Source organism: Macaca thibetana, chromosome 3 (genome assembly GCF_024542745.1).
Source record: "Macaca thibetana thibetana isolate TM-01 chromosome 3, ASM2454274v1, whole genome shotgun sequence".
NCBI lineage: Eukaryota > Metazoa > Chordata > Mammalia > Primates > Cercopithecidae > Macaca > Macaca thibetana.
In genome coordinates, this window is record NC_065580.1 from 148,414,576 (window position 1) to 148,438,988 (window position 24,413).

The window sequence follows — 24,413 nt, forward strand, 5'->3', positions numbered from 1 at the left end:
CCAAGGATGGCATGCATGTCTGTGATCCTGCAGTCAGCGTGGTGTGAGTGAGGCTCTGGGACTCACACCCTGGCAGGTGCATCGTCTCCCCCAACCCCAAGCCCTCACCCTCCCGCTGCCTGCGCTGGCCCCGCCCCCAGGCCCTCACCTGGATGATGGACTGCAGTTCCTGGTTTTTGGTCTTCAGCATTTCATTCTCCCGCTCCAGTTCCAGAACCTGCTCCTTCTTGGGCCGATTTTCAATGTCATTCTTCAGTTTCAGAGACTGATTTCTCTCCAGCTTACATTCCTCCTCCATCTTATTCAACCGGTGCTTTAGCTGATCGATCTGAAACACCCCAAGGGTGCCGAGGGGAGAAGGCAGGTGGCAAGAAACACTCAGAAAAGGCAACGCTACCCCAGATTCCACTGGGCTGGCAGCATAACCTGAGTTATGCCCCTCCTTCTTTCAGGGGCAGAGAAGGGCTTCAAGAAACCTTCTCCAGTAAAACAAACCATCATCTCCCTATTGATGGAGAGTTCCTGATAAGTCTATTTAGAAATAGCTCTAAAGGGGCTACAGACCTCAGAGAAAATTCCCTCAACGTTTGTCGGGTGGAACAGGTTATGGATTTTGGGATAAAAGAGATCCAAGTTGGTGTTTCTCACGTCAACACCCTTCTCTGATGGGTTTTTCAAATTCTGATCCTCAGAACTCAAGGATTCCCCTGAAGAATCCTAGGGTTATCCAGGGGGAAGGAGGAGATGGTTGAGAAATCGGGGTTCTCGGCGTCCACCCTGACTTCACGTCCCAGAACAGCTCTGCTTGTGTGGTTTGTTCTTTGAGGTTTCATACAGATTTTATTTGGATAAATAGCACTGTTGCTAAAAAGGAAGAGGAGGAGGAGGAGGAAGAGGAAAAAGAAAGAAAAAGCAGGAGAAGGAGGAGAAGAAGAAAAGTAGAGGAAGAAGAGGAAGAAGAAGAGGAAGCAGAAGAAGAGAAAGGAGAAGAAGAGGAAGAGGAGGAAGGAGAGGAAGAGGAAGAAGAGGAAGAAGAGGGGGAGGAGAAGAAAGAAGAGGAGGATGAGAGGAGGAGGAGGAAGGAGCAGAGGAAGAGGAAGAGAAAGAGAAAGAAGATGAAGGAGGAGGAGAAGGAGGAGGAGACGGAGAAGAAGAAGAAATAAGAAGGTGGAGGAGAAGAAAGAAGAGGAGGAAGAAGAAGGAGAATAAGGGGGAGTAGGGGAGGAGGAGGAGAAGGAGAAGAGAAAGAAGAAGGAGAAGGAGGAGAAGGAGAAGAAGGAGAAGGAGAAGAAGAAGGAGGAGGAGGAGGAGGACAGCCTGAAATCAACTGAATTGTAATTTAAGAGGATCTCCGGCCTAAAGAACTTCCCTAGACCTAGTGGCAGAAAGAGTGACTGAAGAAGAAGATAGCCTGAAATCCACTTAATTGTAATTTCACAGGATCTCCGGCCTAAAGAACTTCCCTAGACTTAGTGGCAGAAAGAGTGGCTTCCTGGAGGAGGCAGCTATTGCATCTAGAAATGAGACAAGTGGAGATGTGCTGATTTTCACACTCAAGAGTTTAGTGTCAGGAACTGGGACCAGCAGAAGACTTCTTCAACTTGTGAGACTAAACTGTGTGCCAAACACACTGGCTTGGCTAAAATATCCCAAATAAGAAGGTTGCATTCAAGGGCTATAAAGAAAGGAGGCACCAAAGCGGAGAGTGTCATTTTTTCAAACCTAGTCTTGGAGGGAGAATCGTCTCAAGGAATCTGGCAGGTAGAGAGCAGTGGCTTTAGTGAGAAAAGTCCAGCTCCTGCACCCCAGTGATTAACCTGAGACGATGAAGAAATGGGCGTGCAGGAAGCAGCCTGAGGCCAAGAAAACCAGCCAGGGACTCTGCTGGCCATATGTTCTTCCAAATTCTACTTATACTTTCCCACTATTAATATATCTCCAGGGAAACATAACACAGGAGAAAGTTCCAGGAGAGAAACTTGTAAGTCCCTGCTACAGGGACTAACTTCCTCAAATCCTAGGTAAAAACAGCATAGAAATCTCTCCTGCTTATGCAAAAAAAAAAAAAAAAAAAAAAAAAAAAAAAGAAAAAGGAAAAAAAGCTCCTCAGCATCTTCAAAGCTCAACTCAAGCGTCCCATGCTAAGTCCCAAGTCCCACACGAGCAGGCATGGGGTGCTAGCATTGCGGGGTGCTTACAGGGTCAGCCACTCTGCCCCAAGGCTTACGGTTCAGTATCCCAGCAATCCTAGGGCACAGCTATTACTTTCATTATTGCCATCTGCAAATGAGGAAACTGAAGCCAATAGCTAAGTAAGTAGTAAAGCATAAAGCCAGAATTTGAACTCAAAACTACAGGACTTACAAAGCTCATGCTCCTAACCAAAACACTATTGCCAGCTATGCCACTGACTCCATTCACCTGAATCCCGGTGGATTGTTTACAGATCTGTCTGCTTCACTAAACTGTAAGTGACCTAAGCACAGCTCACGTGATTTATCCCCGTGTCTCCCACAGCGCTTAGCACAGTGCCTCACACGTGGCAGGTGCTTAATAAATATTCTGTGAGTCTATTTCCCACCCAGCAGCCAGAGTGATCCTTCTCAGATATAAATCGTCACTCCTCAGCTCTCAATCCTTCAGAGGCTTCTCATCACAACTAGAATAAATCCCAAAGTTCTTACCATGGCCCCATGATCTGGACCCCGCCATCCCTTCCACTCCCTTCTGCACCATTTGTTTATTTGGCTCTGGCCCCACTGACTCTCCTGCTATTTCTTTTCTCTTTCATTTCCTTTCCTTCCTTCCTTCCTTCCTTCCTTCCTTCCTTCCTTCCTTCCTTCCTCCCTCCCTTCCTTCCTTCCTTCCCTCCTTCCTTCCTCCATCTCCTTCCTTCTTTCCTTCCTCCCTCCCTCCTTCCCTCCCTCCCTCTCCTTCCTTTCTTCCTTCCTTCCTCTCTCCCTTCCACTCTCCCTCTCCTTCCTTCCTTCCTCCCTCCCTCTCTCCCTGCCTCTCCTTCCTTCCTTCCTTCCTCTCTCCCTTCTTCTCTCCCTTCCTCTCTCCCTTTCCTTCCTTCCTTCCTTCCTCCCTCCCTCTCCTTCCTTCCTCCCTCCCTCTCCTTCTTTCCTCCCTCCCTCCCCTTCCTTCCTCCCTCCCTCCCTCTCCTTCCTTCCTTCCTCCCTCCCTCCCTCCCTCCCTCCCTCCCTCCCTCCCTCCCTCCCTTCCCCTCCTTCCTTCCTTCCTTCCTTCCTTCCTTCCTTCCTTCCTTCCTTCCTTCCCTCCCTCCCTGTCTCCCTCCCTCCCTCCCTCCTTCTTCTTCTCTCTCTCTCTTTCTCTCTCTCTCTTTCTCTCTCTCTCTCTTTTTCGACAGGCATGGCTCATTGCAGCTCGACCTTCTGGACTCAGGCAATCATCCTGCCTTATCCCCCTGAACTACAGGCACATACCACCATGCCTGGCTTATTTCTGTAGAGATGCGGTTTTTGTCAGGTTACCCGTGCTGGTCTCAAACTCCTGGACTGAAGCAATCCTCCCACCTTGGCCTCCCAAAATGCTGGGATTACAGGTGTGAGCCACCAAGCCCAGCCTTCCTGCTATTTCTTCGAAAACAAAAACAGAAACAAAAAAACATGCCTCCTGCTTGTGGCCTTTGCAAGTGCTTTCCCCCTGAGACTTGCATGGATGGCTCCTTTCATCCCTTCAGATCTCTGTTCATGTGTCTCCTTCTCAGAGACCTTTCCTGGCCACCCTATTTAAAGTAGCAACCCTCATGTTCTGTCCTCACGCCCTGTCTTCTCTTCTTGAGAACACTCATTTCTACCAAGTATTTATGCATTTGTTTTCTGATTACAATGTTAGTTCCACCACAGCAGGGTTTTAGTCTTGAGCTATGTATCCCTGGAAAAGAGCCTGGGGGCCAGGCGTGGTGGCTTACACCTGTAATCCCAGCACTTTGGGAGGCCAAGGTGGGCAGGTTGCCTGAGTCCAGCCTGGGCAACATGGCAAAAAGCTGTCTCTACTAAAAATAGAAAAAGGGAGGCGGGTAGGAAAAAAATAGAAAAAAGGTAGCTGGCATAGCACGTACCTATAGTCCCAGCTACTTGGGAGGCTAAGTCGGGAGGATCACCTGAGCCTGCAAGGCCAAAGCTACAGTGAGCTGTGATCACACCACTACACTCCAGCTTGGGTGACAGAGTGAGACTCTGTCCAAAAAAACCCCAAAAAACAAAAAACAAAAAGCCTGGTACCTGGTGGCACTCAATAAACAGAAAGAATGAATGAGGCTGGGTGCAGTGGCTCATACCTGTAATCCCACCACTTTGGAAGGCCAAGGCAGGTGGATCACTTGAGCCCAGGAGTTGCAGACCAGCCTGGGCAAAATAGCGAGACCCCTTTTCTACAAAAAAAAATTGAAAGAATAGCCTGGTGTGATGGCGGGCACCTGTAGTCCCAGCTACTTTGGAGGCTGAGACAGGAGGATCGCTTGAGTCTAGGAGGTCAAGGGTGCAGTGAGCCAAGCCATGATCGCACCACTGCAGCCTGGGCAGTGGAAGACCCTGTCTCAAAAAAAAAAAAAGAAAGAAAAGAAAGAAAGAAAAGAAAGGAAGGAAGGAAGAAGGAAGAAAAGAGAGGAAGAGGAGGGAAAGAGGAAGGAAGGAAGGTGGGAAGAAGGAAGGAAAAGGAAAGGAAAGAAGGAAAAGAAAAAAAAGAAAGGAAAAGAAAAGAAAAAAGACAAAAGAAAGATGTAAATCTCCTTAATTCATTTGCGCAGTGCGCCATTCCAGGAGCCCCACCGGGTCTGAGTGCGCATGCACAAGGCGACTCTGGACCCAGAGGTGGAAAGCCGTACTGGGTCCGTCCTTGTGCGCATGTCTGCCCATGCGCATAGGGGATGTAGGCGCTGACCCGGTAGCTCTAAGCACTATGGGTACCGGCGCAGGCGCATGGTGGACGCAGGACCCCCAGAGGCTCTGTGTCCTCCATTCCCTCTCACCTGGCTGGCACGAAGTTCTGGGAGACCATGTGCATGTGCTTGTACCTGCTTTATGGGGGACCTGAGCCCTGGTGACATTTGTTTCCCCCAGAGTAGCCCTTGGACACCCCTCACCTCGAGTTGAAGGTCTCGGCTCCTCATGACCGCCATGTTCTTCTCCTCACTGAGCTGTGCGTAGCGCATGGCTAAGTTGTAGTTGTCGTCCTTCACCTTGACCAGCTCGTCATTGTAGCTGTCCCGCTCTTCCTTCATCTTGTAGTACCGCTCCTGGAAGGTCAGCAACTCCACGCGCGTCAGCGTCATCTGCTTTTTCTCATCCTCCAGCTGCCGCAACCTGGCCAGCAGCTCGCAGCGTTGCAGATCCTTGGCCTTCATCTGCTGCTGCAGCTTGATGACCTCGTTCATCAGGAAGTGCGTGAGGCCCTCGTGGCCCTCCTCCACTGTGGAGAGGGGGCACCCAGTCAGGCCTGAGGACTGGGAAGTGGAAAAAGGAGGTTCCAGACGCAGGGCAGGTGCCATTCATTCACTCACTCACTCACCAACGTTGTGCCGAGCTCTTTACTCACTCTGCCCACGAGCTACTGGGGATTCAGAGTGAGCAAGACTTACAGCTTTGGCCCCGGGAGAGCTTATGGTGTAATAAGAGAAACGCATTTTTAAAAAATCAAATGATCACCACAAACAGAATTACAGACCGTGAGGATTTCACAAAGTAAAGGTAGATGGAGCTATGAGAGTGTGTGGCAGAGGCCCAGATCCAGCCTCGTGGGCAGAGGGGGTTGGAGAAGGCTCCTGATGGTTGAGGTACAATGTTAAGTTCGGGAGGGAAGAGGCATTCTAGGAAAGGGGAACAACATTGCCAAGGCCATATGGGGAGAAGGGAGGAACCTGGCATATTTCAGGAACTGAACAAAGACCAAAGTGGCTTAAGGAGAGAGATAGAAGAGAAAGGTGAGGCTGGGGGTGTCAGCAGGGACTGGATCATGAAGGGTCCTTGTGGGCTGCATTAAAGACCTGGGTCTTTTTTATATTTTAAAACAGGGTCTCACTCTGTCACCCAGGCTGGAATGCAGGGGCATGATCATAGCTTATTGCAGCCTAAAACTCCTGGGTTCAAGCAATTCTGTGGCTGCAGCCTCCAAAAGTGTAGGAATTTCAGGCATGAGGCACTGTGCTTGGACAAGACCTGGGTCTTTACAAAGAAACAATGAAAAACCACCAGAGGGTTTTAAATAAGGGAGGAAGAATGGAGAAAGCACTGAAACAGATCGGGAATTGATATAGAGAGTTGATGGGGTTGTGAGAGTCTGGACTGTGGGAAGTGTTGGGGAGGGAGAGAAGACTGATTCAAGAATGTTATAGAAAGGAAGATTAAGAAAGCAAGATGCTCAAGGGCTCTGGCCTGTGAGACACTCCAAAGAATGCAGTCAAGGCAAGGACAAGATCTACTGGGTAGAATGAACTTGAGTTCCACTCGGCGCCATTCGTGGGGGATGGTCCGTGAACACCCACTTCTCTTGGCTCCTGCTTCACTTTGCCCCTGTTAACCTATCTTTCATCATCAAGCAAAATAAGTGGTTGACAGACCCCAGTTCTATATGTCATAGATTCACAGCTTTAGAACCATGCCACTACTGAGGACACACACACACACTCATACGCCCCTCCTATTAGAGTCCAGATGTTCCCAATGGCAAAAGCACTTACCCACAATAGTGGAGAATCTCCGGGTGGGCTCTTTCCCAGTCACCAGTTTGTACAGCTCGGGGTAATAAAATTCCAGGCTCTCCAAGAAGACCACATAGCCCCTTTGCCCCTTGGTATGTAGAATGTCCAACAGCCGGCCTAGGGGAAAGACCAGATCACTCTGTGAGAATACATACCTGATGGAACACAAGTCCCTGTGGCTGGTCTCATCCTGGACTTGTGTCCTTCAGTCAACTCTAAGAAGACAGTCTCCCCACATTCTATCACTTCTGAGTTGTATCTTGGAGCCCAGATGACGTAAATCAAAGTGCCAGGCCCCCCGCAGGGATTCATTGAGCATTCGTTTTCTTTTTCTAATAAATTGGTAGAACCAGGATAAATGGAATTGCCACCCCAGTTTTGAAGTTTCCCAACTGACCAGGGCCAAAATGAACCATGTAGGCACCAGGTCTTCTATGACTGAAGGAGGTTGGAAGCACGATAAAAATTATGGAATGATATATGGTTCTCTGGGATTGAGAGCAGGAAGATAAATATTTGGGTGAGGGGCTAGGAAAAATCATAGGAAGCAGGGATAGTTCTAGGCTTTTCTTTGGGATTATGACACAACCTGGAAACACCTTAAGTGTAATTTCCCCAGCAGGTCCCAGTTTCTATACTATTGATTCCGCTTATTGCTTACATTTCTGGGCCCTTCCTTCAACATTTTATTTTCAGATATTTCTTCTGAGATATAGAAGAAGAAAGGTAGGTCTTAAAACTCGACCTTTTCCTTAGGACGGATGGAAGAAATACATTTGATGTGATGTCAACCCCGATGGTTTGGTGAAGCTGCCTGCAGTACTGTTTTGAGAAATATTCCAAAGTTACATCCAAGCTCAGTGGGAAAACATGCTGATTAGTGATGTCTGCCATGGATGCCAGAGAGTCGCAGCTGATGAGCCATTTACCACCAGCCACGCTGGGGGACAGTGATTATCAAACCTTCTAAACTGATCCGTAGAAAGAAAAACATTTAACATTGTGGTCTAGTGACCACAAAGATAACTCTACAAATACATGTGTATACACATGTACATAATATACAATTAAAACAAGCTTCATAAACCATATTTATTACCTTTACTGAATATGATAAAGTGTCCTACCCACCCCCCCCCCGGAAGTCAGGCTAGAAAAGCCTGTGGCACCCTTCTTGGAATAATATTTTTAAACAGATAAAGTACATCAGATTACAAAAGAAACCAATTATAATAAAATCCAGTTATCAAATATTAAATAAATTTGTGTTTCAGTAACGTACTTCTTTATTAATGCACTAAATAACAAGACCTCTTGGCAGATCTAATCACTACTGTAATTTTGAAAGAGAGATGAGTGTAAGTGGCATTTTGAGAGATTTGCAGTAGCTGTAGTGATAGGAAGAGATCTGTAATTTTCATTGTTGCCTAAGTCACAGGAGTTATTAATCACTACTGTAATTCGTGGCCTCCTGACATTTGCAATTGAGGGCAATGCTAAATTGCTGTTGAGGTTAGTAAAATAAAGACGGCATTTCTTCCCCACTCCCCGCTTACGTATTCTTTGCGTTCTATACACAGACAGCTTGAGTTCTATACACAGATGAGTGGGTGGTGGTCTGTGGACCCCAGTTTAAAAATCCCTGACCTACAGCAACCTCATTTTGGTACAGCTACCAAAGGGTATGTCTGGAAGTTGCCTTGTGCTGTAGCCCTCCCTCTCCCACAAAGAGGTCCTAAGGTTACCTGCCCGGTTGATCTTGGACGGCAGCATAGGAGCATTAAGCACTTCATCTTCATCCTGCTCATCAATGACCTTACACTGACGCAGGTAGGGCGTGAGCTTGGCGGGGTTGATGTAGCGGCTGAGCATGTGCCGGTTACACTCCACATTCTCCCACAAGGCGTCCTCTTCATCCTTCAGTGTCTCCATGTAGTCATCCATCTCTGGCCCTCCTCCTTTTAGACATAAACCCCAACAAGCTTAATAAAAGAGTCTCACCGGAACAGCTGTATAAACTCCTCTGGAGTGATCTCTAGAATATATTAAGTTAAAAAAAAGTCCCGTACAGTAAAGTATATATGGCATTTTACCTTTTATCTAAGAAAGGGGGTATGAATATAAAAATATGTATTTCCTTATATACTAAACATAAACAATGGAAGTTTAAGCCATAAAATTTTTAAAAGATTATTTATAGGGCAGAGAGGGAAAATCCTGCGGTTGCAGTCTACCCTTTCCATCCAAGTTTTTATGTCTTACTAAAAATGTATAGTTCCCTAAACAATATATGCTATTGGTTTTTGTTTTAAAATTTCACATAAATGGTGTCATACTGTATATTTCCTTTTTCAACATGTTTTTCTCCCTCTACATTTTTTTTTTGAGATTTATCTAGGTGGATACATACAGATCTAAGTCATTCATTTTTAAAAACAGCTTTATTGTGATATAATTCACATACTATACAAGTTAACTTTTTAATATGTTCAATTCAGTGATTTTAGTATATTCATAGAATTGTGCAACCACCACCACAATCAATTTAAAAACATTTCCATCATTTCAAAAAGAAGCTCCTCACCCTTTATTAGCCACTCTCAATTTCCCTCTAATCCCTGCCCCTCCATCCCGTGTAACTACTCATTCACCTTCTGTCTGTATAGATTTGCCTTTTCTGTACATTTTATACAAGTGAAATCCTACAATTTATGGTCTTTCATGGCTGGCTTCTTTCGCTTAGCAACTTTTCAAGGTTTGTTCCTGTTGTAGCATGTATCAGGACTTCATTTATTTGAAATTGCTCAGTGATTTTTTCATTGCATGGACACACCACATTTTGCTTGTCTGTTCATTCACTAATGGACATTTGAGTTTCTGCCTTTTGTCTATTATGAACAATGCTGCTATGAACGTTCATATACCAGTTTTTGTGTGACTGTATGTTTTTATTTCCCTTGGGTAGATACATAGGAGTGGATTGTTAGGCCATATGGCAACTCTATATTTAACATTTTGAGGAACTGCCAAACTGTTTTCCAAAGCAGCTGCATCATTTTACATTGCCACCAGCAAGCCATGAGGGTTTTAATTCCTCCATATTCTTGCTAACACTTGTTATTGTCTGCCTTTTTTTATTACAGCTCTCCTACTGAGTGTGAAGTAGCATCTCATTGTGGTTTTGATTTGCATTTCCCTAATGACTAACGATGTTGAACATCTTTTCATGTGCATATTGGCCATTTGTGCATTGAGAAATGTCTATTCAAATCCTTTGCCCATTTTAAAATTGTGTTGTTTGTCTTTTTATTATTGAGTTGTAGGATTTTGTTATGTATTCTGGATGCAAGCCACTTATCAGATATATGACTTGCAAATATTTCTCTCATTCTGTCAGTTGTCTTCCCTTTCTTAAAAGCATTGTTTGTAGCATAAAACTTTTAAATTTTGAGGTAATTTATTTTTTTCTTTTTTTCACTTGTGCTCTTGGCATGTATCTAAAACACCATTGTCTAATTCAAGATGATGAAGGTTTACTCCTGTTTTTTTCCTTTGAATATTATACCTTAGTTCTTACGTTGAGGATGATCCATTTTGAGTTAATTTTTGTGTATGGTGTGAGGTAGGGGTCCAACTGCATTCTTTTGTGTGTGGATGTCCAGTTGTCCAAGCACAGTTTGTTTGAAAAGACTATTCTTTCCCCATTGAATGATTTTGCTACCCTTGTTGACAATCAACTGACCATAAAAGTAAACATTTGTTTTTGCACTATTGATTCTATTCCATTGATCTATATGTGTATCCTTATGATAGTACTACATTGTCTTGATTATTGAAGATTTGTAGATTTGTAGTAGGCCTTGAAATTGGGAAGTATGAGTCTCCCAAACTTGTTCTTTTTCAAGATTGTTTTGGCTATTAGGTGCCTTTTACAACTCTTACGGATTTTGGGATTAGGATGTCAATTTGTGCAAAAAAATGCAGTTGGTATTTTGGTAGTGAATCTGCTGAATATCTAGATCAATTTGGGGAGTACTGCTACCTAACAATATTGAATCTTCTGATCTGTGAACATGGGGATGTCTTTCTTTAAATCTTCTTTAATTTCTTTCAGCAATGTTTCATAGTTCTCAGTGTACAAATCTTGCACTTCTTTTGTTAAATATATTCCTAAGTACTTCATTATGTTTGATGACATTATAAATGGGAGTTTTTTTCTTAATTTCATTTGTGGAATATTCATTGCTGGTCTATAGATATATAATTTATTTTTGTATATTGACCTCGTATTCTGCAACCTTGTGAAATCATTTATTAGTTCTCATAATTTGTTAGAGACACCTTATGATATCCTATATATAAGATCATGTCATTTGCAGATAAAGATAGTTTTACTTCTGTTTTTCCAATCTGGGTGCCTTTTATTTTTCTTCCTTGCCTAATTGCTCTGGCTAAAATACCTCCAGTACTATGTTAGATAGAAGTGTTGACAGCAGGAATCCTTGTTTTGTTACTGATGTTAGCAGACAGCATCCAGTCTTTCACTGTCAAGTATGACATTAGCTGTAGGCTTTTGCTTTTGTTTTTAGAATAGATGTCCTTTATCAGGTTGAGGAAGTTTTCTTACCTTCTTGGTTTATTGAATGTTTTTACCCCGAAAGTGTTCTTAATTTTGTCAGATGCTTTTTCTGCATTTATTGAGGCTGCCGTGTGGTTTTTGTTTTTTATTCTATCGATATGGTTACACTACCTGACTTTCAGCTGTTAAACCAACCTTATATTCCTGGCATAAATCCCATGTGGTCATGGTATATAATTCTTTTTATATGTTGCTGGATTTAATTAGCCAGTTTTTAAAAATAGGATTTTTGCATTCATATTCATAGGAGATATTGGTCTGTAGTTTTCTTTTCCTGTGATGTCATTGTCTGGTTTTGATATCAGGGTATATCAGGGTATTTCTATTCCTGTGATGTCATTGTCTGGTTTTGATATTGGCCTCAGAATGATTTAGGAAGTGTTGCTTCCTCTCCTGCTTTTTGGAAGCGGCTTTTAAGAATTGGTATTAATTTTTCTTTTGTTTGGTAGAACTTACAAGTGAAGACAGCTGGGCATGGGTTTTTCTTTGTAGATTATTTTTACAAATTCAGCCTCCTTACTTATTACAGGTCTGTTCATATTTTCTGTTTGTCTTGAGCCAGTTTCAGTAGTTTGTGTCTTTCTAGGAATTTGTCCACTATATTTAAGTTATCCAATTTATTGGCAGCAATTGCTCACAGTTCCCTTCATAATTCTTTTTATCTCTGTAAGTTCAGTTATAATTTCCCCCCTTTCATTTCTGATTCTAGTAATTTGCATCTTCTCTTATTTTGTTGATATATCAAAGAACCAACTTTTGGTTTCATTAATTCTCTGTATTCCTTTTCTATTCTCAGGTTCATTTTCTTCTACTCTAGTCTTGATTATTTCCTTTCTTTTCATTGCTTTAGGTTTAGTTAGCACTTCTTTTTCTACTTTTGTAAGAGAGGAGGTAAAATTGCCTTTGCAAAATTTGTAACAAAAATTCTGACAGTGAAAGAGATCTGACGTAACCAATTCCATCTTGCTTCTAACCTCCAAGCTGTCCTTGTTCATTCCTGGGCAGAGGCCAAACTGATTTTGGGAGGAACTTAGTTCATAGATTAATGTATTATTCTGCTGCTATCAGATGGAGTGTACTACAGATGTCTGTTAGGTCTGATTTTTTTTTTTTTTGAGACAGAGCCTCTCTCTGTCACCCAGGCTGGAGTGCAGTGGTGCAGTCGTTACTCACTCCAGGTTCCGCTTCCTGGCTTCCCGCCAGCGCGTCTGGCTAATTTTTGTATTTTTAGTAGAGACAGGGTTTCATCATGTTGGCCAGGATGGTCTCGAATTCCTGATCTCAAGTAATCCACCTGCGTTGGCCTCCCCCAATGCTGGGATTACAGGTGTGAGCCACCAAGCCCGGCCAGGTCTGGTTTGTTTATAGTGTTGTGCAAGTCTCTTATTTGTTGATCTTCTGCCTAGTTGTTCTATCCATTATTGAAAGTAGAGTAATAACGTCTTCAACTCTTTTTTTTTTTTGTGAGACAGAGTCTCACTCTGTCACCCAGGCTGGAGTGCAATGGCGTGATCTCAGCTCACTGCAACGTCTGCCTCCCGGGTTCAAGTGATTCTCCTGCCTCAGCCTCCCGAGTAGCTAGGATTACAGGCGCCTGTCACCACACCTGGCTAATTTTGTATTTTTAGTGGAGACTGGGTTTATCCATTTTGGCCAGGCTGGTCTCGAACTCCTGACCTCAGGTGATCCACCTGCCTCGGCCTCCCAAAGTGCTGGGACTACAGGCATGAGCCACTGCGCCCAGCCAACGTCTTCAACTCTTATTGTTGAATTGTGTATCTCTCCCTCCAGCTCTGTCTGTCTTTGCTTCATGTATCTGGGGCTCTGATAGGTGCACATGCGTATAACTCTTATAGCTTCCCAGTGGATTGACCATTTTATCATTATGAGATGTTCTTTAGCCACAGCCAAATTTCTGGACCTGGGGATTTCATATGTGGTGGGATGGGTGAGTGTGCTGGGGGCAACTGAGCTAGAAGGTGGCATTGGTGTAGCCATGGAGGTTGGAGCTCAGCCAGGGTGAAGAGACATGCAGGCAGGTCAAGGCTATCAGGGCAGAGAAGAGACAAGCAGAGGAAGCTGGTCTGCCAAGTGGCACCATGGCGAGACCACGAGGTTCCATGAGAAGCGGATGGCCGAGGTCATCTCTCTTGGTGCATAACTCAGTTCCCAACCTCATGAGCCTTGGCCTTCTGTGGTGTCTGGTCCTTGTTGTAGGCCTTCTATATCCCTCCACCTTCCCCATTAATTTGAGCCATTAAATTTTTTTAAAAAATTATTTTTAGAGACAGAGTTTCGCTCTGCCACCCAGGCTGGAATGCAGTGGGGCAATCCTAGCTCATGGCAGCCTCAAACTCTTGGGCTCAAGCAATCCTCCCATCTCAGCCTCCTGAGTGGCTAGGACTACAGGTGTATACCTCCACCCCTGGCTATTTTGAACCTTTTTGGTAGAGACAGGGTCTCACTACAGGCATGCACCACCATGCTGTAGTTTGCCCAGACTAGTCTCAAACTCCTGGCCTCAAATGATCCTCCTATCTCAGCCTCCCAAAGTGCTGAGATTACAAGCATGAGCCACCACTCTTGGTCAATTTGAGATATTTCAGGGGTGATTTTGTTCCCTGCAACCCAAGTGCCTTGAGTAAAAATGTCTATTTGCTGTCATGAGCAAAAGTTATATTTAAAGTAATTAAAAATGAGGATTCGGTCTGCATTCAATCCAATGAACTTTGCACAGATGACAACCTCCTTAGTTCACTGCCTTAAGTCCTGACCTCTATAAGCCTTTTGCTAACACATGGCACTGGCCACCTGAGTCATAGCCAGCAACATCATAGACATGCCCACAACAATGGCTCATTCTGACAACATGACCATGTGATCATTTGCATTCACAAAGGAAAATGTACTTGCTTTTATTATTTTCAAGAAGTGGACAGCCTAAGAATTTTATTCAACGAATTATTTATTGACTAGGTGGCAGGCACTGCTGGTGTCTCTCCACACTACCCCTTGACTTCCTGCTAACGGAACCCCCCTTTTTTTCCCCCCAAAAACCAGGCAGTCTGATGCTTCAGGGAGGCTGAATATCTTTTGAGCCGCAAAGAGCGGCCGTCGTTTGGTCTCTACCAGTAGTGTAGAAACAAGCCGGTGAAGTGCTTTTGGCCATGCAACCTGCAGGAACACGCACTGGGGGCGGCTCTGAAGGCTTTCCTTTATCTTTAACAGGGATACCTTGTCCTTGGGCTTTTGGCTGTGTGAGTGTGTAAAGATGGATGTGATAGTTTGGGTCACTGCACCTCAGCCCGTATCCCTCGGGTGACATCAAGGACCGAGGGTCTTTCCAGCTCTCTGCTCTGCCGTCCTGAGGATTCACCCTGAGGTGAGGACTGGAAAGATCCTCGGTCCTTGATGTCATCTCCTGGGCACTGAATGAACCAGCACTGGGCTCCTCCCACCTCTGGACTCCTGTAAAACATAAATGCTCTTTGTTCCAAGCCTTGTGAAGTTGAGTCAACTGTGATTTGCAAGCCCAAAGCCTCCTAACTAGTAAATACATCTACTTAGCACAAAGACTTGCTCAGCGCCATGAATGCACAAGAGAGCTGAAAGTCAGGTGTTAAGAAGCTTACACCTTTTGCGGGGTCAGAAGGCACGTGCCTAGGAATTAAACAGCAGTTCAAGGCAAGAAGACGGGCAGGTCTGGATGGACCAAGAAGCATTACTTATCAGCCTTCATGAACAAGGAGGTTGTAGTTGACACATGCCAACCACCTGTTACAAGAGTGCTCAGTGACATAGAAAGCCTTCCTCCCGGGACTGGGGTGACCCGGTGCAGCCACCTCAGCAGCCTGTCAGCTAAGCAGGAAATAACTAGGGCAAAATCTTTCTGAAGCAGAGATGAAAGGGACGCTCCTACCTCATCATAGCTCTCTGCAGCCTCGACCTCCCAGGCTCCAGCAATCCTCCTACCTCAGCCTCCTAAGTAGCTGGGACTATAGGCGCACACCACCATGCCCGGCTAAGAGACCCTCCTACCTCAGATGCAGTGAAATCACAGACCCTGGATCTCGTTGAAACCTGTCCCATCGTTAATGCCCCTGTGCAGCACAGTTGCTTAGCAACCAGGGTGAAGAGGAACTTAGGAAAGCTGACCAGTTTGTGAGTGCCTGGAGTGAAAGGGCCTCTTCATCCTCAGCCGACTTGAGTGAGAAGTGGCTCTGTGCTGAGCACTGTGCTGGGAACAGAGGGTGCAAAGACATTTCCCACACAGCTCCTGAGCTGCAAGCTGCTCAGAGGTTGGTGGTAAGTGTCAGCCACCCACACAAGCCCCAGTGGGAGGAACAGCATCCTCTGGAACCCTGCAGAGAGGGCAGCCGCACGCCCTGCTGGCGGAACAGGAAGTGCTTCCCCTCTGGGCTGCACGTGTGCCAGGCATCGGGCCCGACCCTTTATAGAAATTATCTCATTTGGCCGGGTGTGGTGATTACACCTGTAATCTCACCACTTTGGGAGGCCAAGGTGGGTAGATCACTTGAGATCAGGAGTTCAAGTCCAGCCTGGCCAACATGGCGAAACCCAGTCTCTACTAAAAATACAAAACATCAGCTGAGCATGGTGGCGGGCGCCTGTAGTCCCAGCTACTCAGGAGGCAGAGGCAAGAGAATCACTTGAACCTGGGAGGCAGAGCTTGCAGTGAACCCAGATCGTTCCACTGCACTCCAGCCCTGGCAACACAGCAAGATGCTGTCTCAAAATTAAAAAAAAAAAAAAGGAAAGAAATCATCTCTTTTAATGACCACAGCGGCTCTGAGAGGTGGACGTGCTCACCCTTGTTTTGTAGACAAGGAAACCAAGAAGCAGAGAACCCTAGCGACTTGCTGAGGGTCATACAGCAAGTCTAACTGGGATTCCAGCCCAGGCCTCCTCCACGTGAAGACCTCCCTGAGGTTCCCCTCCTTAGAGAGGTGGGAGCATTTCGAGTGGGAGTTTGCTAGGCAGAGGGAGAGGCAAGATAAAGCAGCCCGGTGAAGGGTGAGCTCATATCACAAAGACCCGGAGCCATGATCTGGGAGCATCTGTTCTCACTTGGAGTGACAGAGTAAAGATGCTCTTGCACCTCTGTCCCCAGCAGGGGCTTACCTGCAGACATTTGTTACTGGATGGAAAAAACCCACAAGGACTGGAAAACAAGTCAGTTTCACCTAGTAGGGTTGAACATGCAGACCACACATGCCAGGAGTCCCTTTTAGATATCATCCCTAGAGAAATTCTCCCCGTGTACATCCAGAGACCTGCGCAAGAATGTTCCACAGCAGCACCCTGTACCCAAAACCAGAAACCACACACAGACCTCGTGCAACAGCGTGGATAAATAAACTGTGTATTCAATGCTGGCGCACTCCCCAGCAGTGAAAATGGAAAGAAATATGACCATGTGCATTAGCACAGGTGGACCTCAGGAACATGACGTTGAGTGAAAAAGCAAGCCACAGAAGATGCATGGCATAAAATTGTCTATAAATACTTCAAAAACAGGCCGGGCACAGTGGCTCACGCCTATAATCTCAGCACTTTGGGAGGCCCAGGTGGGAGGATTGTTTGAGGCCAGAAGTTTGAGACCAGCCTGGAAAACACAGCGAGACCCCATCTCTACAAAAAATAAAAACAAATTAGCCGGGCATGGTGGCACACGCCTGTAGTCCCAGCTACTTGGGAGGCAGGAGGATCTCTTGGGCCTAGGAGGTGGAGGCTGCAATTAACTATGATCGTACCACTGCATTCCGGCCTGGGAAACAGTGAGACCCTGTCTCTAAAAAATTAAAAAAAAAAAAAAGTAAAACAAGGTTGAGTGAGATGGCTCATGCCTGAAATCCCGGTACTTTGGAAGGCCGAGATGGAGACTGGGAGTTTGAGGCCAGGAGTTTGAGGCCAGCCTGGGCGATATAGCAAGACCTCATCTCTACAGAAAAATAAAAACTTAGCTGGGTGTGGGGTTGCATGCTTGTAGTTAGTCCCAGCTACCCAGAAGGCTGAGACGGAAGGATTGCTTAAGACCCGGAGGTCGAGGCTGCAGGGAACTATCGCCATACCACTGCACTCCAGCCTGGGAGACAGAGCGAAACCCTGTCTCAAAAATCATTTTTTTTGGTAAACATACAAAAGGAAACCCTACTGTTAAAGATATACGGCAAAACTATACCAAGAAACAAGGGACTGATGAAAATCAGAATGGTGGCTTCCCCTGGGGAGGGGCAGCCAGGCAGATGTGATGTTGGAAGGGCCCTGGGGGACACTGGTGATACAAGGAATTATTGTTATGCTTCAACTGGGGACACGAGTGTCCATGTCATTGTTCTCTGTCTCGTGGATACACATTATGTATACATATTTATATGTATGAAATATCTCATGGAAAATAAATCTATGGAGAGTATAGCCAGCCTCAAAAGAAAAAAAAATGTCTCAGACACAATTCGAAATGAATTTTACCTTCCAGCACTTCTCTCTAACTCAGCCTGACTCAGCCTCATCACCGGGACGAACCCGGCGGCTCTGTCAAGCTCTGGGCAGTTTCTTTGAAGGCAGTTTTCTCAGAAATGCTCCCGGAGGCCCCGAGGCTCTGAACTTTAACAGCCTTGCAGGTTGGATGGCCCGTCCCTACCTAAGTCTTAGCCAGAGCTTGTCACAACCCGCAGCTCGGACCCAACCTTCGGCAGGGTTTGACTTCCAGTGTGAGACAGGTCCTAGGCCACACGAGTCTCTCTGCAAACGGATGAACAGCAAGTGCCAGGCCCCCAGGCCAGGCTCCACAGGAAGGGCTGTGTCGCTCACCTTCCCTGGGAACCAAAGGATCTGGAGGTGACCCACCGGAGGATGAATTCCATGAGAGCTGGTGGCCTCACGTCCTGACTCACTCATTCAAGACCTCTATTGTGGCTTCCTCTTGCTGTTATGATAAAGTTCCAATCATTTTTTATTTTTATTTTTTGAGATAGGGTCTTACTCTGTTGTCCAGGCTGGAGTGCAGTGGCGTGATCTCAGCTCACAGCAGCCTCTGCCTCCTGAGCTCAAGCAATCCTCCTGCCTCCGCCTACTGAGTAGCTGGGACCACAGGCAAAACCACCATGCCCAGCTAATAATTTAAAAATTGTTTTTGTAGAGATGGGGTCTTCCTATGTTGTCGAGGCTGGTCTCAAACTTCTGGGCTCGAGTGATCTTCCCGCCCTGGACTCCCAAAGTGCTGGGATTACAGGCATGACCACCATGCCAAGCCACGATCAACCTTTTTTTTGAGAGAGAGTCTTGCTCTTTTGCCCAGGCTGGAGTGCAGTGGCACCATCTCGGCTCACTGCAGCCTCGGCCTCCTGGGTTCAAGTGATTCTCCTGCCTCAGCCTCCTGAGTAGCTGGGATTACAGATGCCCACCACCATGCCTGGCTAATTTTTGTATTTTTTGTAGAGACGGGGTTTCACCATGTTGGCCAGGCTGGTCTCGAACTCTCAACCTCAGATTATCCACCCGCCTCGGCCTCCCAAAGTGCTGGGATTTACAGGTGTGAGCCACCATGCCTGGCCCATGTTCAACATCTTGATCTTGATCTTGAGGCCCTGCGACGTTTGCCTTCTGCCAGCCCCACAATCTTATCACAACTGCATCCCGGGCCCGCCAGCCTTTTCTCTGATTGTCTCCCAAGCTCCAGCTAGTGTCAGAGCCTGATCCCTGCCCCTCCCTCCCTTTACTACCCGAGCCCCTCCGCCAAGTCTTAGGTTACCCTCACTTGCCTTTTTTCCAATATAAAGGAACGGCCAGGCACAGTGTCTCCTGCCTGTAATCTCAGTGCTTTGGGAGGCAGAGGCAGGGGGATCGCTTGAGGCCAGGAGTTTGAGACCAGTCTGGGCAACATAGCAAGGCCCTATCTCTACAACAAATTTAAGAATTCACCACATTTGGTTGTGTGTGCCTGTGGTCCCAGCTACTCGGGAGGCTAAAATGGGAGGATCACTTGAGCCAAGGAGGTGGAGGGCTACAGAGTGTTATGATCACGTCGCTGCACTCCAGCCCCGGTGACAGAACATGACCCTGTCTCTCCATGATGTAGAGAGGTATAGAGGGGATAACAGATGCTGAGTACCTGGCATGGAGGGGTGCTCACACACAGGGGCTGCTATCCCGTCATTGGGGTGTGACTTTCACACTTTCCGGCCGGATCTTGTCTTCCCTTGAGCCAGGCTCCCGTTGCATCTGGACTTGCAGTGCTCGGGATCTGAAAAGGAAGAGATAATCAGCCTTGGAGCGGGAGGCAGAGGATGGAGGGAAAGGGAACCGTTCTGGGATCAAAGCGATGCTCTGCTTGGGAGGAAAAGGCCAGGAAGTCCTGAGGGGTGCGTCACCCTCGATGACATTGGCAGAGTGGACCCCACACCAGGGGCTACAGGGGGAGAAAGGCTTCTGTCCCACCCCGTGGAGTGGACAGCCTGGGAGGCCACTGAGACAGGCCCCAAGAGCCGTGGGGATGGGGAGGAGGGAAGATGGCAGCCTTGGGCATGCTCATGACCAGTGTGGAAGATCTTTGATGAAAAGGCTTTGATGGAAACCTCTGTAGACTGGAGCCGCTCTAATCAGTGCTAATTCATCAGGTCAAAAGCAGCAAACCCTGTTCCCAGACCCCGAAGAGTTCCCGTCACTGTGAATTATGTCTTTAACCTCCAGCCTGCCGTGGATTTGGGCAGGAACACGCGGGGGCCCACACACGCTGTATTTCCCAAGGGCGGTGTTCCTTACGGTGACTGACGAGGCCACTGCTAATGTCCCACTCAGCCATCTAGGAGCCCAGCTGGGGGTTTGGGTTTTTTGGGGAAGGGTCAGTTCTCCTTCTAGAGAAAGGAGGGCAGGATCTCACTCTGTTGCTCAGGCTGGAGTGCTGTGGCACAATCATGGTAAGAGGGAAAGGTGGGGTTCAAACCCTGGTATGGTGGAAAGAGCCTTATGCCAGTCCCCAAAGCTGCTTGGAACCTGGTGGGCGGCGGGCCTCAGGCTGCTGCTCTAGGACGGCTGCATTCAGGAGTGACAGGGACCCTGAGCCGCTGATGTTTAATCAGGGACTTGCTTGGTTTTGGCTATGAAGACTAATCGGAGGTGACATGAGATCTCCCAGGGCTGACAGAAGCTGTTCCTGTTGGGCATCGGCTGGGGTTGGAGTGAACTGTCAGAAGCCCTCAGCCCCGGGGAGGTGGTGGCGACAGGCATCTCTGGAGGACACCATCTCCCTGGTCTCCTCACGGCCTCCCTGCCCTGTGGCTGGGACAGGGCTGGGGGCTGGGGCTGAGTGGGGAAGGGAATCACAGAACCAAGGGCCTCTGCAAAGGCAGCAGAGCAGTGCACAGGCCAGTCAGCAAACGCAAAGGGAAATTATACCGTCTGCATTTTTAAAAAAAGAGAATGTGTTTATCATCAGAAAAAAAAAAGGCTTTAAAAAAATTATAAGGAAGGCTTCAATTGTGGCCAGGCATGGTGGCTCATGCCTATAATCCCAGCACTTTGAAAAGTTGAAGTGGGAGGATTGCTTGAAGTCAGGAGTTCAAGACCAGCTTGGGGCAACATAGCGAGACCCCATCTCTTAAAAAAACAAAAAGTTATCTGGCCTGATGGCATACACCTGTAGTCTCAGCTACTCAAGAGGCTGAGGTGGGAGGATCGCTTGAGCCCAGGAGGTTGAGGCTACAGTGAGCCATGATTGTGCCACTGTACTCCAGCCTGGGTGACAGAGCAAGATCATGTCTCAAAGAGAAAAAGAAGAAAGGTTTTAATTACAAGAAAGGAGAAACAGGGCTGGGCGCAGTGGCTCACACCTGTAATCCCAGCACTTTGGGATGCCGAGGTGGGCAGATCAGCTGAGGTCGGGAGATCGAGACCAGCCTGACCAACATGGAGAAACCCTGTCTCTACTAAAAATACAAAAATTAGCTGGGCATGGTGGCGCATGCCTGTAGTCCCAACTACTTGGGAGGTTAAGGCAGGAGAGCCGCTTGAACCCGGGCGGCGGCGGTTGCAGTGAGCCGAGATCGCGCCAATTGCACTCCAGCCTGGGCTGCAAGAGCGAAACTCTGTCTCAAAAAAAAAAGGAGAAACAGGCTTGAACAACTCCCCTTGCTATTCTACCCCTACCCCCTACCCACTATGTCAATGTAGGTTGGGGAAACTGAGGCACAAGAAAACCAATACTGAGGCTGGGCTGTTTCTGCCCTTAGAATTTTGATGACAGCATTTGGGAACTTGGTCCTCAGGTCAGGGAAGGTTTCTAGGATTAAAAGTCAATCTCTTGACCACTTGCAAGACTGGCTCAGAGGTATAACATGCAACTGACCAAACATCATCCCTCGTGCTTACAGACTATCTGAGGTGTGCCAGACACTTTGTTAGACGTCACTGACGAACCTCCAGAACTCTTTGAGGTAGGCAGTATTATCATCACCACCACCACCTTACAACCAAGAAAACAAAAGCTTAGAGAGGGCTAGGCACGGTGGGTCATGCCTGTAATGCCAGCACTTTGGGAGGCTGAGGTGGGCGGATCACTTGAGCTCAGGAGTTCAAGACCAGCCTGGGTAACATGGCAAAACCCCGTCTTTACAAAAAATTAGCTGGGCATGGTGGCACGCACCTGTGGTCCCAGCTATTTGGGAGGCTGAGGCAGGAGGATCACTTAAGCCTGGGAGGTCGAGGCTACAGTGAGCCAAGATGGTACCACTGCACTCTAACCTGGGTGACAGAGGGAGATCTCTGTCTGAAAACAAAACAAAACAAAACAAATGCTTAGAGAGGTTCAAGTTCATATACTTAGCATAAAGTTGGGATTTGGACCCAAGGTTTTCTGACTTCCCCTTGATTACTACTATATAGCATCTAGAATTGCTTTTTATTTTTTTAAGTTTACCTTTTTAAAGGGTTGTAACCAGAAAGTATATGTGCAAAAGCTCTCTGAAATGTCACTTTTACATATAAGCTTAAGACAGAGTGAAAACCGTGCTCTGAGATGGCAGATACTGGCTCAAGGTTAAAAAGAACAACTATTGCTTCTCAAAAGAGGAATCAATTGCTTAGTGCACTGTAGATTCCTCATGGTGGTGTTTTCCAAGTACAATCAATGCCCATTCACCACACAATGAAGCCTGCTAGTTGACAAACAAAATGCTAGTTTTTCTTCTTTTCCTTTTTTTTTTTTTTTTTTTTTTTTTTTCCTTTTTGAGACGGAGTCTTGCTCTCATTGCCCAGGCTGGAGTGCAGTGACACGATCTCCACTCACTGCAACCTCTGCCTCCTCGGTTCAAGTGATTCTCCTGCCTCAGCCTCCCAAGTAGCTGGGATTACAGGCATGCACCACCATGCCCGGCTAATCTTTGTATTTTTAGTAGAGATGGGGTTTCATCATGTTGGCCAGGCTGGTCTCGAACTCCTGACCTCAGGTGATCCAATAGCCTTGGCTTCCCAAAATGCTGGGATTGCAGGCATGAGCCACCGTATCTGGCTGGAAAATGTTGGTTTTTGTTGCCTCTCACTTAAGAATAAATAGATAGACAAGGATCACTTGATGGTTGAGGAAAGTCTCCACATGAAAGGCAGAGATCAAAAGGGTCACAGGGACACAAGGAACCTACTAGAAGCAGACAATGCACAGAACAAGAGAAAATTTTAAAAAACATAACCTGGCTAGCGCAGTGGCTCACACCTGTAATCCCAGTACTTTGGGAGGCTGAGGTGGGAGGATTGCTTGAGCCCAGGGATTCGAGGCCAGTTTAGACAGTATAACGAGACACTGTCTCTACAAAAAAATCAAAAAATTAGCTGGGCATGGTGATATGTACCTGTAGTCCCGGCTACACAGGAGGCTGAGGCAGGAGGATTGCTCAACCCCAGGAGATTGAGGCTGCAGTGAGCCATGTTTGCACCACTGCACTCCAGCCTGAGGCAACACAGTGAGACCCTGTCTCAAAAGAAATCCTCAAAACATAACCTGATAATTAAGAATCATTTAGAGATGAGATGAAGCATTGTATCCATAAAGCAATGGTGCTAAGAAGAGGAACAATCAAAGAACAAGGTATTAGCAATTAAAAATAAGGCAGCAGAAATTTAAACTCAATGGAAGGCTTGGAAGATAAAGTTGGGGAAATTTCCTGAAAAGTTAAATAAAAAGTTAAAGAGAAGGAAGATAAGAGGGGAGGGAATGAGATCAATTTAGAAGGTCTAATATCCAATAAATAGAAATCCTAAAAAGAGATGACAATGACTGTGTCTTCTTGTTATATATCTTCTGGGGATAGAATATAAATCAAGGGATGAAATTATCAGAGAAATAATATTAGAGAATTCTCTGAATTTAAGAGCATGAGACTTCAGACTTAATAGGCCCTTTGAATATTAGTACAATCAGTGGAAAAGAACCTTCTCAGTGCACATTGTTCCAAAAATTCTGGCCACCAGGGAATAAGAAAAGACCCTACAAGCTTCCAGAGAGAAAACCTCAGGTCACATGAAGAAGAATGGAAGCAAATATACCATCAAACTCCTCAATACAAATACTGGAAGCTGGGAGAAAATGAGGCAACGCCTTCAAGTTTTTGATGGAAAATACTTTCTTTCCTAGGATCCTGTATCCACCCAAACTATTGTGTGTGAAAATACAATAAAATTATTTTCAGAAAAGCAGGAACTCCAAATATTTGTCTCCTATGCACCTTTTCATTGGAAGCTACTAGAGGATATGATGCAGCAAAAAGAGGAAGTAAGCAATAAAGAGGAAGGTATGGAGCTCACAAAGCAAGGAATCTACTTGGGGAGGCAGCAAGGAAAGTCCCAGGATGAAAGCAAAGCGGCCAGGAGCGATCAGCCAAGATTGCAACAGGATCATGGAGGGTCCACAAGGGAGAGGTTGCCAGGGGAAAAACAGAATGATTTTCTGATATATTTGATAACTCAGGAAATCATATTGTTAGGCAAATGACAGATCTGAGAGTCAGATGGGAAAAAATTAAGAATAAGTATATTTAAAAG

General features: G+C 46.3%; 1 protein-coding gene across 4 annotated transcripts in view; it reads right to left on the bottom strand.

Moving 5' to 3' along the window:
- Positions 1-24,413, bottom strand: part of CARD11 (caspase recruitment domain family member 11) — a 140,098-nt gene that overhangs the window by 36,931 nt on the left and 78,754 nt on the right. For all 4 annotated transcript variants that reach the window (XM_050785657.1, XM_050785654.1, XM_050785655.1 and 1 more), the window contains exons 2-6: positions 19,495-19,626; positions 8,467-8,679; positions 6,701-6,838; positions 5,108-5,433; positions 149-328 (exon numbers count right to left, since the gene is read on the bottom strand). In XM_050785657.1, coding sequence (XP_050641614.1) covers positions 149-328; positions 5,108-5,433; positions 6,701-6,838; positions 8,467-8,679; positions 19,495-19,501 — 864 coding nt within the window. In that variant the 5' untranslated portion in view covers positions 19,502-19,626. The remainder of the gene's footprint in view (positions 1-148; positions 329-5,107; positions 5,434-6,700; positions 6,839-8,466; positions 8,680-19,494; positions 19,627-24,413) is intronic.